This window comes from Felis catus, chromosome F2 (assembly GCF_018350175.1).
Source record: "Felis catus isolate Fca126 chromosome F2, F.catus_Fca126_mat1.0, whole genome shotgun sequence".
Taxonomy (NCBI): Eukaryota; Metazoa; Chordata; class Mammalia; order Carnivora; family Felidae; genus Felis; species Felis catus.
The window spans coordinates 20,363,877-20,379,881 of record NC_058385.1 but is presented as its reverse complement, the minus strand read 5'-3'; the positions used below and the strand labels follow the sequence as shown (position 1 = coordinate 20,379,881).

Below are 16,005 nucleotides of genomic sequence, written 5' to 3'. Positions count from 1 at the left end.
TTAATCCACTTGTCTGAAGAGCTCTTTTCCTTACTTCACATTGTACTTTTTTTATATTTTAAGATTCCTTATTAACCTGAGGTAGTAAGAACTCTTTTTTCTTTCTTCTTTGATTTCTCTGTGTAAGTCTCCATTTCGTGGGTGAGCTTGCGGAAACGCTGACGGTGACACAGATCCCCCACGTCTGCCGAGGCGCGTAAAGCTAGCTGTGACTCCGTCTATAATTCTAGAACAGCTTCTTGCAGTTAACTTGAAATTTCCTTTTTTCTTTCTAGAGTGTGTTTTCTTGTTCATTCCTTCACAGCCCAGCGGCTATGGGTTTAGCCTTGCATTCTCCAGAACACCTAGATGTCCTTTTAAGTGTTTTCCAGCTAGTGAGTTTTGAGGGTGTGTTTGCTGATCTTCTCGCTGGTCCTTTTTGTGATCCCCTTTTTCATTGTCCTACTGGCCATCATATTTCTTAGAGCATAAGGAAGAATAAAGAAAAGATTCCAGCTCTTCTAGTAGTTGAGCATCTTTCTCATCAGTTTTCTCCTCTGTAGAATGAGAAAGTGGATCCGGCAATCCAGAAATATTAATCCTCAAAATGTCATTGTTTTGTTTCTCTTGATTCACTAGTGCATTTCCCCAAAAGTAGTCTTTCCTCTGTCATTACCTCTCTCCTGATGTAATACACACATTTCTGAGTGTGGACACCAAAGCAGAAGACATGTGAAGTAGTCTTTCATTTGATAAGAAATAAATGACATTAGCACTGCATCTGCAAGGAGTTTTCAGTCTAATTGAGGAAATGTACATGAAACCAAAAAAAAAAAAAAAAAAGCTACAATAGAGTCATTCAATGGTCAAGTTACAAAATATACACTAAAAGTTCTATAAAATTCGGGCGCCTGCGTGGCTCAGTCAGTTGAGCGTCCAACTCTTGGTTTCACAGTTTATGGGTTCGAGCCCGTTATCGGGCTCTGCGCTGACAGTGCGGAGCCTGCTTGGGATTCTGTCTCTCTCTGCCCTCCCCCGCTGCTGCTCGCTCTTTCTCTCTCTCTCAAAATAAATAAACTTAAAAAAAATTTTTTTTTCTGTAAAATTCTATAAAAGAAAAGATCTGCGAAAGGAGGCAGTATAGGGATCTTGGCCTCAGAGCAGGCTACATTTGGGTGGGAGAAATAGAGGCAGCTGAACATTTTAGAGAAGGTCACAGGAGCAAAGGTGTCCACACAGGACCGAGTATGGAGGACCATGGGGGAGGCTCGTGCTGGCCCACGGGGGAGATCTGCTTAGATGGATACGGTGCGGCTGGTTACTGAGATGTCACTTATCAGTTTGCGTGGCTTTCCTCTTCCTGACCTTTTAAAAGAACTTTTATCCTTGTAAGGTCCAAATCCTTTTAAAGAACTTAATGCATGCTACAGTTGGTGCCAGCTACAGATTTTTGAGCAGGGGGTAACGTATCTAACACTAGAATACAAGTAGGTGGAACTAAATTTCCAAGAAACCAAAGCAAGGGAAACAAAAAGAAAGAACTGTATGCTAGTAATGAATAACCAAGGCCTGCGCTTGAAAGGAAGGAGTCGGGGTGAAGGGTAAGAAGTGTAAAAGTTATTTTGAAAATCCCAAGAGTGTTCCCAGGTTGTTAAAACAGTAGCATCATTTTGATAATTCGGCAGTGGTGAGTCTGATGTTAGTTCCTTGGTAATTCTCGGCTTGCTCTCGCCTCACTCAGTGAACGGGGGATCCTGGTCTGGCGAGCCTCCCAGGCGGAACAGCCATACCTTTAATTGCCGGATGCTGGTAAAACCTTTGCCTGATTCGGAAGAGGAAGGTCACGACAACCAGGAAGCGCATCAGAAATATGAAACTATGCAGTGCTTTGCCGTCTCTCAACCAAAGTCCATCAAAGAAGAAGGAGAAGGTAGGGCAAAATCAGGATATTTCGTATGTATCTGTGTATTTATTCCTGTGCTACTTCTTTCACTCTTCATTATCTGAAACTCGTGGCCACACAAAGAAAAATTTAGACGTGGTTTCTTTATCCTTTTCACCTACTTAATTCTTGTGACGAATTCAATTTTTATGTCTGTAAAACAGCACTGTCCGATAGAATGTTCCGCGGTGATGGCCGTCCAGGGCAGCCCCTACTAGCTGCATGTGGCTGTTGAGCATTTGGTGTTTCAATAATGCAAATGGGGAACCGACTTTTCTACTTTATTAAGTTTACGATTACATAGCCACATGTGACTAGCAGCTGCCCAACTAGAGAAGCTCTCTTAGTGGTTAAACCTCCCAGGGATCCTAAACTCTTCTGAATGTCTACTGTGAGCCACAGCCCTAGAAAAATGCATAAGTACAAACAACTTGTTTCATACACTTTCCAGGGGTTAATGGATTCCATCTAGTTTATCCGTGGATGCAGGGTCCAGGATATGGTGTATGTGACAGAATGATACTTGAGAGAGGCTAGAGACGGGAGTGGGGAATGGAGAGGACTTCAAGCTCGTAGGCCCACCCCCCTCAGGAGATGCTGATTAGTGTCCAACCCCCGTGCCCTCCAAGCGAGCCACGCCACGCCGCAGAGGGTCACTGTCTAATGTGAAGCAGTGCCGAAGAATGCTTACTGCGTGCGTAGCAAGAGAGGAGGTGTGGAGGAGCGCTGGCGAATGGAGACCTCGTGGGCTTTGTAGTCAGACAGGCCAGGTCAGCCACTTACCAACTCTGTGACTTTGGGAAAGTTTTTTGACCTCTCTGGCCTACAGTTTACCCTCTCATCAAGGGGAGTCAAGAGTATCAGTATCAGAATGTAGTAAGGATTAAACGAATATGCCTGAATCATGATTGGCATTAAATACTACAGAACGTCCTCGACTTACGGTGGTTTGACTTACTTTTTTTTTTTTTTTTTTTTAACTTTACATTGGTGCGAAAGGGATACACATTCGGTAGAAACCATACTTTGAAGTTTTGAATTTGGATCTTTTCCCAGGCTAGCGATATGCCTACAATGCTCTCTCGGGATGCCAGGCAGCGACAGTAAAGCTGCAGCTCCCAGTCAGCCACGCGATCGCAAGGGTTAACGGCCGGTACACTCACAGCCATTCCATACCCACGTGTCCGTTCTGCTGTTCGCTTTCGGGATGGTGTTTAATAAATTTCATGAGATGGTCATCACTTTATTAAAACATAGGTTTTGTGGTGGATGATTTTGCCCAACCGTGGACTGTGTGTATTTGAGCACATTCAGGGTAGACTAGCCTAAGTTATGCTTGGTAGTTTAGATGTTTTAAATGCATTTTTAACTTACAGTATTTTCATCTTAAGATGGGCTTATCAGGACATAACTCCATTGTAAGTTGAGGAAGTTCTGTAGTTATTTGGTTTTATATGCAAGTAATTTGTAATTTAAATTTTATTGAAAAGTAATGGGGCTCTCAGAGGTGACATAATTTTTCAAAACTAAGTTTTTCCCTAGGTATGCAATGTTGAGGGATTTTTTTTTTCTTTTTATGCAACAAAGTACGTGCTGCTAATTCACCCATCTAGGATACTGTTCTTAAAGTGGTAGAAAAAAGACGTAACTGACCTAATTTGTGACTTTGTGCTGTGTATTTAAACACTTTTGTACCTTTAAAGTCTGGTTCTAGATAATTAACACAGTATGGCCTAAGAGTAGGGTTTCTGAGCCATGGTGTGCTCAGATTCGAATCCCGGCTTCACTAGTTTTGTGTGGTGTTGGGCAGATTACTTAAACTTCGTGCTTTGGTTTTCTCCTCTGTTAAATGGAGATGATACTATCTCTGCCTCTGAGAGTTCTCACAAGGACTAAATGAATTGATAGCCTCTAAAGCAGCTAAAAAGAGGTCTGCCTCATAGCAAGTGCTCAAAAATTTAGCTTTTATTATGTTGAGAATGAAGAATACGTTTATATTTGTGATACCCACCATTACTAGATAGATTTAGAGAAATTCTTCCCCAGATTTAAAGATGAATAATCATAAATCAATGACATAAGATATGAAGACTATCATTTTAACCTTTTATCCAGCATTTTCGAAATTAAAAGAGCTACACCATGTGCTCCGCTTGTTACAAAGATAAATAAAACATCTCCGTGTTCTCTAGAAGTGAACACAGATGAATAAAACAGTCGACGTGGGTGAGGAATAAAGGCCTAGCGTTGGCCATGTGAGAAACCAGCCGAGGCCGAGATTCCCAACTGAAATGCAGCCGCCCTGGTGCCTGCCACACTTTCTAGGATTTCGTTCGTGTTCACATCTAGACTCCATTTATACTCTTTGCGTTAAATCGCTCGTTGCCATTCTAGGGGTAGTTCCGTAGCTGGGTAGAAGGTCTATCTAGCTTTCCTATATCGTGGTGAACCAAAAACTCAAGGAGCAAACCCTCGACAGAGCAGAGTATCAGGTTTTAGTTTTCGCCATTTGTCTACTTTATGTTGAACTAAGCTGGTTGTTCCCGTCAGCCATTCTGTGAGAAAGGATTACACGCTCTTCCGTCCATCGCTGAGCAGGTAGTTTTCAGGGCAGGAATGCTAGCGTGGTGGGTGTACTTTCGCAGCGTGGGTCGTGCGGCTTCAGCAGCTGACCCTGCACGGCACACCCTATCCTGTCCCCCAGCTGCTTCCCACTCAGGGGAGGAGAGCATGAAGCCAGTGAGCGGCAGAGGCACACGGCGTTTGGGCACTCCCTCCTTCGCTGATTTACAAGGTCATGTTATCATAAAGACATTTGAGTTTGTTTGAATCGCTGAAAAAGCCTATTATGATAACCATAAATGTATATGATTGAAGATTTGCAGTCCTGCTTGATTTGTGTGGCAAGAAGAGTTCCCATGAAGGAAAGACCAGGTCTTCCCTCATCAGAAAGTTTTACTACTCGCCAAGATCTCCAAGGTAAATTTTCTTTCCAGAGAAGACTGGGGGTGCCTGGGTAGCTCAGTCGATGTAAGCATCAGGCTCTTGATTTTGGCTCGGGTCACCATCTCACGGTTTGTGAGTTCGAGCCCCGTGTCGGGCTCTGTGCTGACAGTGTGGAGCCTGCTTGGGATTCTCTGTCTGCCTCCCTCTCTGCCTCACCACTGCTCACACAATCTCTCAATAAATAAACAAACAAACAGATTAAAAAATATATACCAAAGAAATCATTGTAGAAGCTACATATTTGTAATGTAAGGAATATATTTAGAAGATCACAAAGAAGCTGGGAATAGGGACTGCTACCGGGGCAGAAGCCTTGAGGAGCTCGAGGAAGAAGGGGCGGGGGGGGGGGGGGGCACCTATTTTCACTGTCTACCCTTTGTGTGCTACCTGTTCTAAATAAGTAAATTTTATCTTTTAAAATGTTAGTCATTTTCGTAAATAATAGATGAGTACGTAGGTATAATGCTTGCTGTTATTTACCAGGCAAGATCACGTCACTGGACACCAGCACCATGCGGGCAGCCATGAAGCCAGGCTGGGAGGACCTGGTGAGAAGGTGCATTCAGAAGTTCCATGCGCAGCATGAAGGGGAATCTGTGTCCTATGCTAAGAGGCATCATCATGAAGGTAGGCATCTCTGCATGGTACTTTTCTTGACGCTGATTTTGCTATGTTACTACTTCCCGTGGAAGCTTTCTCTGAAACAGTGGTTCTGAAGTTCACCTCAGGAAACTCGGGTCTGTTGACTTTTTGTGTTCATACGTACTTTGCATCATCCGGCCCAGAAAATGCTGCCATCTAAAGGAAAACTTTGTAGACTCTGTGGGACAGAAGAATGAGATGACTAGAAGATAATTTCATAAAAACAGAAGAAAAGGAAGGGAAAAAGGTCGTGTTCGCTGGTCCTAAGGCTTCTGTATATAGAAAACTACATAATCAGGTACCACTTAATATCAAAAGAAATACCTGAGTCCTAAAGACAATCTGGAAGTAAGAACGAAATGAAATGTGCAAGAGCAGCTAAATTCCTGATAGGGGTCTCCCCGGCCCTCCTTCCACGTGGTGACCACCGAAGACTGCCCAGGTATTTCTAGAAGGCTCCAAAAAATGAGGGGACTTGACTGAGGTCACAGGGCAGCTAGACTAGACCGTAATTAACAGGACCGCTAGAGCCAAAGCCAAGACTTCAAAGTCCTGTGTCAGTAATAACAGCAGCCCTCACCGAGCACCTGGCCTTTGTCCGACGCTGTCCTTCTTTGTAGCCTCTTGTTGCTTCTCAGCAACAGCCTGTGGGCAGGCGTCAGGAACTCAAGTTATCAACGGGAAGGCGGACGCAGATGAAGCGACTGGTCAGCACCCGAGCTTAATCTGAGGTGTCTCCTGGCAGTCTCCCTGTCGTGCCGCTCCCAGAGTTCTTTGCACAGAGTCCCGTCTCCTCTGGTGCATTCTGGTGTTTTGTCATACCGGTGAGAACAAGGGGGGAAAGATGCCTTTTCCTTAGCTCTTCCTCATTAAGTACTAGGTGGGGGAGGGGGAGAGAGACCTCTTCTTCACCTAGTCTCCTGATCTGCTCCCATGGACGCCGTGTGTCCGGCGCGGGGCGCCTGGCTAGTGGGCCTGGATTCCCCAGGGAGCAGCCACCGTGCCTGTGAGGGACGAGGGGCGGCGGAGTGTGCCCTGCAGCTCGGTTGGGCGGATTGTCAGCGTTTTGGCAGAAAGAACATCCCGACTCCTCACTGAAAACAGAGTTTTAGTTTGTCCTCTTCCCTTCAATGTGCATCTGTGACCTTAGCGTTTTACCAGTAGTGTTTGCTTAGACTCTGTGTTTTAAGACCGCTGATGAAAAAGTACAAATCGTAAATGACCTCTCTCCCCATTCCCTTACTTTTCTCCTCATCTTATTCATCTTTTTCATCTTCTTTATCCTTCTCAGAAATAAGCACACAATCCAGAACCTTGTGTCTTTCAGCATTTTTTTTAAGTTGGAAAGAATAAGAGGAAATAGAGGTTCTACACTTGGCAGCAATCAGTATTTAACCTACTGTTTCACTAGATCTGGTTTAAAATTTAAAAAATAGTAACAACAAAGAACAAGAAATCACCACGAGCAAACATGGTCAGTATCCTTGAGTCCTGAGTAGCAATGCCCTACACGGAACTCTGTGGCCTCCCTTTGTAAACAAAAGGGTTTACACAAATGTACCAGACACCGTGGTAGGTTTAAACAAGCGGGACCCACCGAAAGGAAACTCCAAAATGTATGAAATAGGTAAGATCAAAGGTAATCGATCACACTGAGTAAAAATCTCCTAAAATGTTGTGTTGAAATGGAAGAGCTTGCTAAAGAAATCCAGGTGTATAATCTACTTTAGTAGTAGAGATGTTTGACGTATTTCCAAATGACATGGATAACCTTCAAGGGTCACAGCCGAGGTCAGATAAAATTCTGAAATCCTAAGCCATTCGAAACAGGAGTCCCGTTAGAAAGATTGTATTCGTTCTGCCTTTTAGGAACATACTGCGCAAAAGCAAGATGCACATAAGTACAGTGATTCATTTCCAGGACTCCCACTTTGCAGTAGCTTCGTGCAGCAGTTGACGGCACAAAGTAGTACCTAAACGCTGCGTGTACCTGAGACTGCGGAGGGGGTTTCGTGGGGGAAATTGCTCAAAGTGAAATTCTGCCAAGAAAAATCAGAATCCACACTGTGCGTCAGTGACTCTCTCACTCCCTCCCTCCACTCACTCACTGGAGGCAATTTTGTGGGGTCATGAACGTGCTGGTTCTGGCTGGTCTTGGGGCTAGCGGTTCAACCCACAAAATTTGTGTAGAAGAGAATGCGAGAAAACACGGTAGGCTTCTTAAAATGGTTTAAGAGGGTAACCAAATTATATGGCTCCTTTTTTTTCTGAGCCGAAATGTTCTTTTTCAATATGTAGTATTTGACAGTTTTAAAATACAGTTGTTCTAAAAGATAAACCTGAAGTTTTATTGTCAGAGAACTTATTTTCACCTAGTTGATTTATACATTTTCTTCTGTTGTCTTGAAAATGGAAACAGATTCTTTATCCAGAAGTTAAGCCATTCCGCTTTTATTGTTTCAGTTTTCTGTTTAGCCTTTTTTTTTCCTCTGAAAAGATTTTTCTGATTGTTTATCTTTTGCTTCCTGTTGTCCCATCCACAGAAGTCATACTTCTTCTTACACACTGAACAACAGATTGGGGAATAGTACTGTGAGATGGTGAACAGTACGTAACTTCAAGATGAATGTTCAGAGGATACGTTTAACGTCATAAATTTTACTGTAATATTTTTATTAGCTTAGAGGGAAATTAAAGGCAACTTTTACACTTTAAAGATATCCTGTCTGTGCACTGTACTGTTTATTTTAAACAGATCATTGTGAAACTTGTTTTGAGCTAATCAATGGTTTACACTCTTTTTCGCATGGTCCTGAAGATTTTAAAAAGAACCTAGCTTGAGGGTCTAATAAGCCTTATTTGAAAAACAAAAAAACAAAAAAACACAATATATTGAATTTGTTAGCATTTTGAGTAAAAAAAAATGTGCTTTTAAAATGCTGTAATGTTTTAATATCATAAACTATTACTGACAACTTTTTAACATGCTGGTAGGAAAATCTTCAACTTAACAAAGTTTATTACTGTTATTATATCTTATCCTGCCCCTACTCTCTGATTTTTTTTTTTTTTTCTAAACATGCATTCTGTTTCCTTACTTGCCCACAGTGCTGAGACAAGGATTGGCATTCAGTCAAATCTATCGTTTTTCCTTGTCCGATGGCACTCTTGTTGCTGCACAAACGAAGAGCAAACTCATCCGTTCTCAGACTACTAATGAACCTCAGCTTGTAATATCGTTACATATGCTTCACAGGTAATCCTAGTTATAAGAAATCATTTTCAAAAAAAAAAAATCATTTTCCCTTCCCAAGTCAAGAGAAGTGTTACAGAAGCAACAGATCACCCTAGAGCTTTCCAGCCTTGTCAGACATTGCTGTTAATCAGCCCCGGGCACGTAAAATATAAAACTGAGTTGCTATTAACTGTTGGCTAAAAGCTTATTTATGATGCCAGCGAAGAGGGCTATACTTTGAATTCTTGTCTTAATACTAGTGACTTTTAAAAGGCAGCCGGAAGAATATAGGCTAGCACCGGCTTTGCTCTGGCACGACCGCCTGGTAGGTCGGAGAAGGGAAATCGATCAGTTCCCAGCGGTGACCCATGCAATGTGGGAGTATTGAGGCATGATTGCTGGTCCTGTGTGTTTAAATCTAAACCTCTCAAATATACTCAGAGGCAATATTTTAGATTTTTATTCTCAGGCTTGAATTAACTTCTTGACGCTAGCCTTTAAATTGAAAGGTAATGAACATTTCCATAAAAAAAGAAAGTACAGAAAATTGAATGTTGATTTTAAAATGAATTTACCATAAACTATATTGTTGTAGAGCACAAATTTAGGAAAATGATTACATTTCAAGTTATGTAAATATTTATGGATGTGCTATATAAAAGTTTATGAGCTACTGTCAGAAGATATATAAAGTTGCTCTGGTTAAAGAGTCCCCTTTTATTACATTTCTTGATTATGTACTTTCTTGTTTAGGGATAAAAAAATGGGCAGCCCTGTTTGCCAACTGTTAATAAATCTGACCTCAAACTGAAACAATTTGAAAGTGATTACAGATGTGCCAAATTTCACCCCCCTAAGTGAAAGCTGATGTTTGACAATTTGTGAAACCTGTTTTGTTTGGATTTGTGAACACATGTGGTAACTCACAAGTGACTGCCAAGGCTGTAAATTAAAGCTCATAGGACTTGGAAAATCATCTAGCTCAGAAAACCTGCTTTTAGTCACTAGTAAGGGAGTGGATGGGAGCTGTCTAGGTGTTGGGAAAGTAAGATCACAGACCAGGGTCACTCCGAAGTTTTGTCCCAGGTTGTCTGTTAGAAGCTCTCACTTTGACTTGGAGAGGGATCTCTTAGACAAGGTGATCTAATCCTAAATGCTTTTGGTAACTGTATTGGCTCTAGAACTTGTGGAGTTTCTAATAGTTAGGGATGAGTCCCCCAGCCACCCCACCCCCACCCCCACCCCCACCAAGTTTGCTATTCGTCTTGAGCCAAGTAGTATACCTCAGAGCTCTCTGGGCTTCCAGATATGACTATTGTTAGGAATTAGAATCTGGCAAATAATTGAAGACAGCTCCACTCGTTTGGGTCCTTCCTTTAAGACGGTACAAGTTCTTAGTTATTCATGATAATATACATACCATTAAATGAGAAGATACTGTGTACTTGGAACCCCTCTAATGTCTTATCTGGTAATTACAATTTTGAAACAGTAGTAGTCAGATTTAAAGACAGCCCCTCTGTAAAACCGCAGACATCTTAATGAGTTGACTGAGAAACATCCCTCTTGGTCCAAAACTACGCGTGTTCAGTCTTGTCCGTAATTGCAGATTGTTTCATCAGAGTGTTATCGGTCCTTTAAACGTACTCTGTTCTTTTAAAGAAAAGAGGCCATCTCGTTTTCTTAAACTAATAACAACTTGCTAAGTATTTTTTCTTGTATATTTCTTTCCTCATTATACAGAGAGCAGAATGTGTGTGTAATGAATCCGGATCTGACTGGACAAGCGATGGGGAAGCCATTGAATCCAATTAGCTCTAGCAGCCCTGCCCATCAGGCCATGTGCAGTGGGAACCCAGGTCAGGACATGACCCTCAGTAGCAATATAAATTTTCCCATCAATGGCCCGAAGGAGCAGATGGGCATGCCCATGGGCAGGTTTGGTGGTTCTGGGGGAATGAACCATGTGTCGAGCATGCAAGCAACCACTCCTCAGGGTAGTAACTATGCACTCAAAATGAACAGTCCCTCACAGAGCAGCCCTGGCATGAATCCAGGACAGCCCAACTCCATGCTTTCACCACGGCATCGCATGAGCCCCGGAGTGGCTGGAAGCCCTCGAATCCCGCCCAGTCAGTTTTCCCCCGCAGGAAGCTTGCATTCCCCTGTGGGAGTTTGCAGCAGCACAGGAAATAGCCATAGCTACACCAACAGTTCCCTCAACGCACTTCAGGCCCTCAGCGAGGGGCACGGGGTCTCACTGGGGTCATCGTTGGCTTCACCAGACCTAAAAATGGGCAATTTGCAAAACTCCCCCGTTAATATGAATCCTCCCCCACTCAGCAAGATGGGAAGCTTAGACTCCAAAGACTGTTTTGGACTTTACGGGGAGCCATCTGAAGGTACCACTGGTCAAGCAGAGAGCAGCTGCCATCCGGGAGAGCAGAAGGAAGCAAACGATCCCAGCATGCCCCAGGCTGTGAGCGGCGAGAGATCTGACGGACAGAGTAGACTGCATGACGGCAAAGGACAGACCAAACTCCTACAGCTGTTGACCACCAAATCTGACCAGATGGAGCCTTCGCCCTTGTCCAGCTCTTTGTCGGACACAAACAAGGACTCCACGGGCAGCTTGCCTGGTTCTGGGTCGACACATGGAACCTCGCTCAAGGAGAAGCATAAGATTTTGCACAGACTCTTGCAGGACAGCAGTTCCCCTGTGGACTTGGCCAAGTTAACGGCAGAAGCCACAGGCAAAGAACTGAGCCAGGAGGCCGGCAACACAGCCCCTGGTTCAGAAGTGACTATTAAACAAGAGCCCGTGAGCCCCAAGAAGAAAGAGAATGCACTACTTCGCTACTTGCTAGATAAAGACGATACTAAAGATATTGGTTTACCAGAAATAACCCCCAAACTTGAGCGACTGGACAGTAAGACAGACCCTGCCAGTAACACAAAATTAATAGCTATGAAAACTGAGAAGGAGGAGATGAGCTTTGAGCCTAGCGACCAGGTGAGTTTGTAATGCGCTCTCCCAAGTGTACTAATCCATACCCGTCACGGCTTCTCGTAGGGGCGTTCGGAGGCCTCGGGTGACTAGAGACAAATAAGCCTTCTGCTTTGTTGTCCTGGCGTTGAAACAGACTTCATTCTCACTTCAGCTGCCTGTTCCACATATTCCTGTCTAGCAAAGAGCGACATTGTTGTAGAGCCGGGGCTGGGCTGACTTTTCTTTTCTTTTCTTTTCTTTTTTCGTAAGGGGCCAAGTGGTGAATATTTTTGGCTTCACAGACCACACGGTCTCTGCCACGGCTCTTCAGTCCCGTCATTGTAGCGCAAAGACAGCCAGAGACCTAGACACTGTGTAGACAAACGAGCGCACTGTGTTCCAGTAAAGCTTTACATACAGACGCTGGTATTTGGATGTTGCAGTTTTCGTGTGTCACAAAATACTCTTCTTTGGATTTTTTCTTCAAATATGAAAAAATGTAAATCCAGGGGCGCCTGGGTGGCTCAGTCCGCTGAGCGTCTGACTTGGGCCTAGGTCATGATCTCATGGCTCGTGAGTTCGAGCCCCGCATCTGGCTCTGTGCTGACAGCTCAGAGCCTGGAGCCCGCTTCAGATTCTGTGTCTCTCTCTCTCTCTCTCTCTCTCTCTCTCTCTCTGCCCCTCCCTCACTCATGCTCTGTCTCTCTCAAGAATAAGTAAAACATTAAAAAAAATTTTTTTAAATGTAAATCCATTCTTAGCTCGGGGGCCATCCAAAAACAGGTGGTGGGCAGAATTTAGCCCACAGGCCAGCTGTAGTTTGCTGACCCTGTTACTAGCAGACGCCTGAATTGGAGATAATCACTTCCTTGAAACTGGGCTTTGTTAGGACAGACTTAACTAAATTATTTCCCATCTACCTTGCTCTCTCTCTAAGATAAGCGTTTGGTGTTCAGACCTAATGAAGATCACTGTACCTCTCTTTATTGTCTACTACAACTCCTGATTAATGCTAAAGAATCATTTAAAAGAAAAAAGAGTTCTTTCTGACATGATGGCTTGGCATAAGGTGTTTCTTGGGGACTCCGTGAAGTCTGGGTTAATGATCCAAGACTTCACCCTTCATTATCAACTCTCTCTAACCCCTGGGAACTGCCCTGTACTTCACACCTTTTAACTGACTGGTTAACAAGTGAAGAAGCTGCATAGGCCTTTCTAGTTAAAATAGTTCACTAATTTGTCTTGAAATTTGGTTTTCAGGGGGATACTTTGTGTGACAGGCCATCTTGGGGGACTGGGTGTGGATGGGGAGAGAAGAGAGCAGCACTTCCCTGCTAGAATGTTGAAGTCCGCTGAGTCAGCAGAGGCTGGCCCTGGGGCAGGGCTAGGATGGAAAGCAAGAATCAGGAAAGCTGAGGCCCTTCTCGCCCCGCTAGCTGGGCTCACTCCATGGTTCTAAGCGTTTAGCTTCCTTTGTTTCTTTCACTCTGATGTCTTGGCAGCTGCTGCCATTCCTATAAAACAGGTAGGATTTTCTAAACCTTTGTCCTTCACAAGGGAAACAGCCTAATTCTATAATCATCTTTGATAATTAATCCTTAAACTTAGAGGTCAGCGCAGGGTTCTGTAATACAGCTATTCTGTAATGCTGTAAATTCAAGTAAATTGGGGAAACTGAAAGTTTTAGCAGAAAGGTAATCGCAAAACCCTGGATAAAGTATAGTGTGAAACTATATTGACACCTATAAATGTTTTCATCTCTTGAGGTTTACTAGGTTAGAATATACAGAGCTAGTGGCAGTTCAGAGTGGCAGACACATACTGTCACTCAGGTCTCCCTAACACATGCTAGAGGCCAAGATGGTGACCCATGTCGGCCACCTTAGCTTAGTGGCTGGCCCCTCCCTCCATACACAGGATTTATTTCTATCCCAGGCCTGAGGCCCTGGGGACTTAGAGGGTCAGGGAAGGGGGACACTGCTTGGCATTTCTATATTTAGTATATGATTACACTAACTTCAGGCAAACTGGAAAAGAAAATTTGTTTTTAAAGTTCTTGAGTCACTTGCCATGTCTAATTGTTGCTTAGGGGAAACATTTTTCTAATCAAAATCATCTCACCTAGGGTACGTAAAGCCCGGGTGTAATCAGCACAAATCTGTTATTTTGGATGGACCAAAAAGCAGTGTAGACACACACACACACACACACACACACACACCCCACAGTATTTTTTTCTTAATGAAACCCAGTCCCTGGCCTCACCCTCCATTCACTCCCATTTAAAAATAAAACTCCACCAAAAAATACTGCAGAACAAATTTAACATTGAAAACATTGCAGCTTGAAAAGAAAAGTTACCACAGGAAGTATGCATTACTTAAATTTAGATCAAAGTTAGAACGCGTTACTTTAAGGAAAAAACACTGATTCTTTTGCCTCCTGCTCTCCTTCACTATTCCCAAAACAGATTCATTGTATCTCCTTTTAACTGCTGGACCGCTTTGTTGAAGGTTTTTCTTTCATTTCCAGGGAATCTAAGTTTTTTATTTAATAAGGTAAACTCTTAGGGAGCCCGAGTTTACACTTAACTGTCTTGTTATTTTGACTCAGAGAAGAGCCATTGACCAAGTTTGTGTTTAACCTACCACTAACTTATTAAGGGCAGGAAGTACTTCGATCGTGCTATTATACCTAAAATAGAGCTCTTTACTGGGCAGAGTATTTAAACAACATTTGTTTCTACGTCATTTCGTCACCAGCAGGAAGCAGTGACAGAAAAATTTCCAAAATGTTTACCGACTGTTTTTGTTAATGTTTACTTGTTTTTGAGAGACAGAAAGAATGAATGTGAGTGGGGGAGGGCCAGAGAATGAGGGAGACACAGAGTCCAAAGCAATCTCCAGCCTCCAGCCTGTCATCACAGAGCCCCATGTGGGGATTGAACTCACGAACCGCGAGATCATGACCTGAGCCAAAGTCTGACGTTTAATCGAGCGAGCCACCCAGGAACCCCCCAACTTTTCAGCTATGTACTTATTTGCCTAGTGGGGTGTGTTGATGTTCTCTCTGATGCTACTGGGCCGGTTATAATGAGGGTTCAGAATTATAAGGAATTTCTGAAAGGAATTTCTTCTTATCTGGCACCACTAGGCAGCCCATATTTTAAGCTGGTAATGTCCTGAAAATTTTCCTCCAAATGTGGCAGAATTGTATAACCGTTTTTTAACAATTTTACCATTTCTTAACAATTTTTTGTTAGGCAAATGTGGTAAAATTGCACTTCTTATTTAAATTTTTGAAAAGATGTTTTGTAACTTATCAAAATACTTGTTATTAAAATGCATGTGCTCTTTATATTTCCTTCAGAGAACAAGTTGATTTGACACATGAAAAATTCATAAAACCAGAAAAATGAAAAATTAAAGAAATCAAGTCCAATTTTCATTTTGTAGAACTTTTATAAAAATCTTTCTGACTCATTTTCTGCCTGAAATAGTTTAAACTAACTATTCAAATTGATGTGGCTAATTTGAGCATTCGAATAGATGCCTAAGCAAAACTTGGAAGTATCTTGGCGAAGCATTTTAAAGGAAGGCATTCCTCTTTCTGTTGTGAAGAAATCAGGCCTAACAAAGTAGACATGGACTAGAAGAACTTTTGGTGAGAACTAAAGCTTAAAAAATTTAGGGAAGAGGGGGAAATATTTGATCAGGAACTTATGTGGTCAGATCTGTCCCTTCCACAACCTACGTGACTACAGAAGAAAATGCCATAGTTGTCAGATTTTATTGCCTAACAGCCAAAGGGGTTATAGTAGACATTCTGAATTTTGTCTCCTTGATGAAGAACATTTAAAGTACACTTAAGACAATTAGATGAATGTTAGATGTGTACTCCAGAAATTAACAAGAAATAAACACAAGCACAACAATATTATCTCTAGTGGGGAAAACTGCATAATACATTCTTACATAATACATGTAAGCTCAATGAATTCAAACAGTGTCTGTCCATAGTTACAGAGATCTAAAGAGCCAATTTCTTTTGAATATGAAACCAAGAAGTTCCTGCAAGGCTTTCTAAAGACAAAAAAGCATTTAGTCACTAGACTGACCCACAGTTGAATTTGGTCAGCTCTTAAAATGACAAAGATTAAAATTTGAAAATCAGTTTGAATACGTACTTTTTAAAAGTAAAAATCAACCGGGG

General features: G+C 42.6%; 1 protein-coding gene across 10 annotated transcripts in view; it reads left to right on the top strand.

Annotated features, from left to right (window-relative positions):
- Positions 1–16,005, top strand: part of NCOA2 (nuclear receptor coactivator 2) — a 290,646-nt gene that overhangs the window by 233,607 nt on the left and 41,034 nt on the right. For all 10 annotated transcript variants that reach the window (XM_045049590.1, XM_045049589.1, XM_023248770.2 and 7 more), the window contains 5 exons: positions 1,721–1,909; positions 4,799–4,900; positions 5,411–5,554; positions 8,678–8,825; positions 10,548–11,817. In XM_045049590.1, the coding sequence (XP_044905525.1) occupies positions 1,721–1,909; positions 4,799–4,900; positions 5,411–5,554; positions 8,678–8,825; positions 10,548–11,817 (1,853 nt within the window). The remainder of the gene's footprint in view (positions 1–1,720; positions 1,910–4,798; positions 4,901–5,410; positions 5,555–8,677; positions 8,826–10,547; positions 11,818–16,005) is intronic.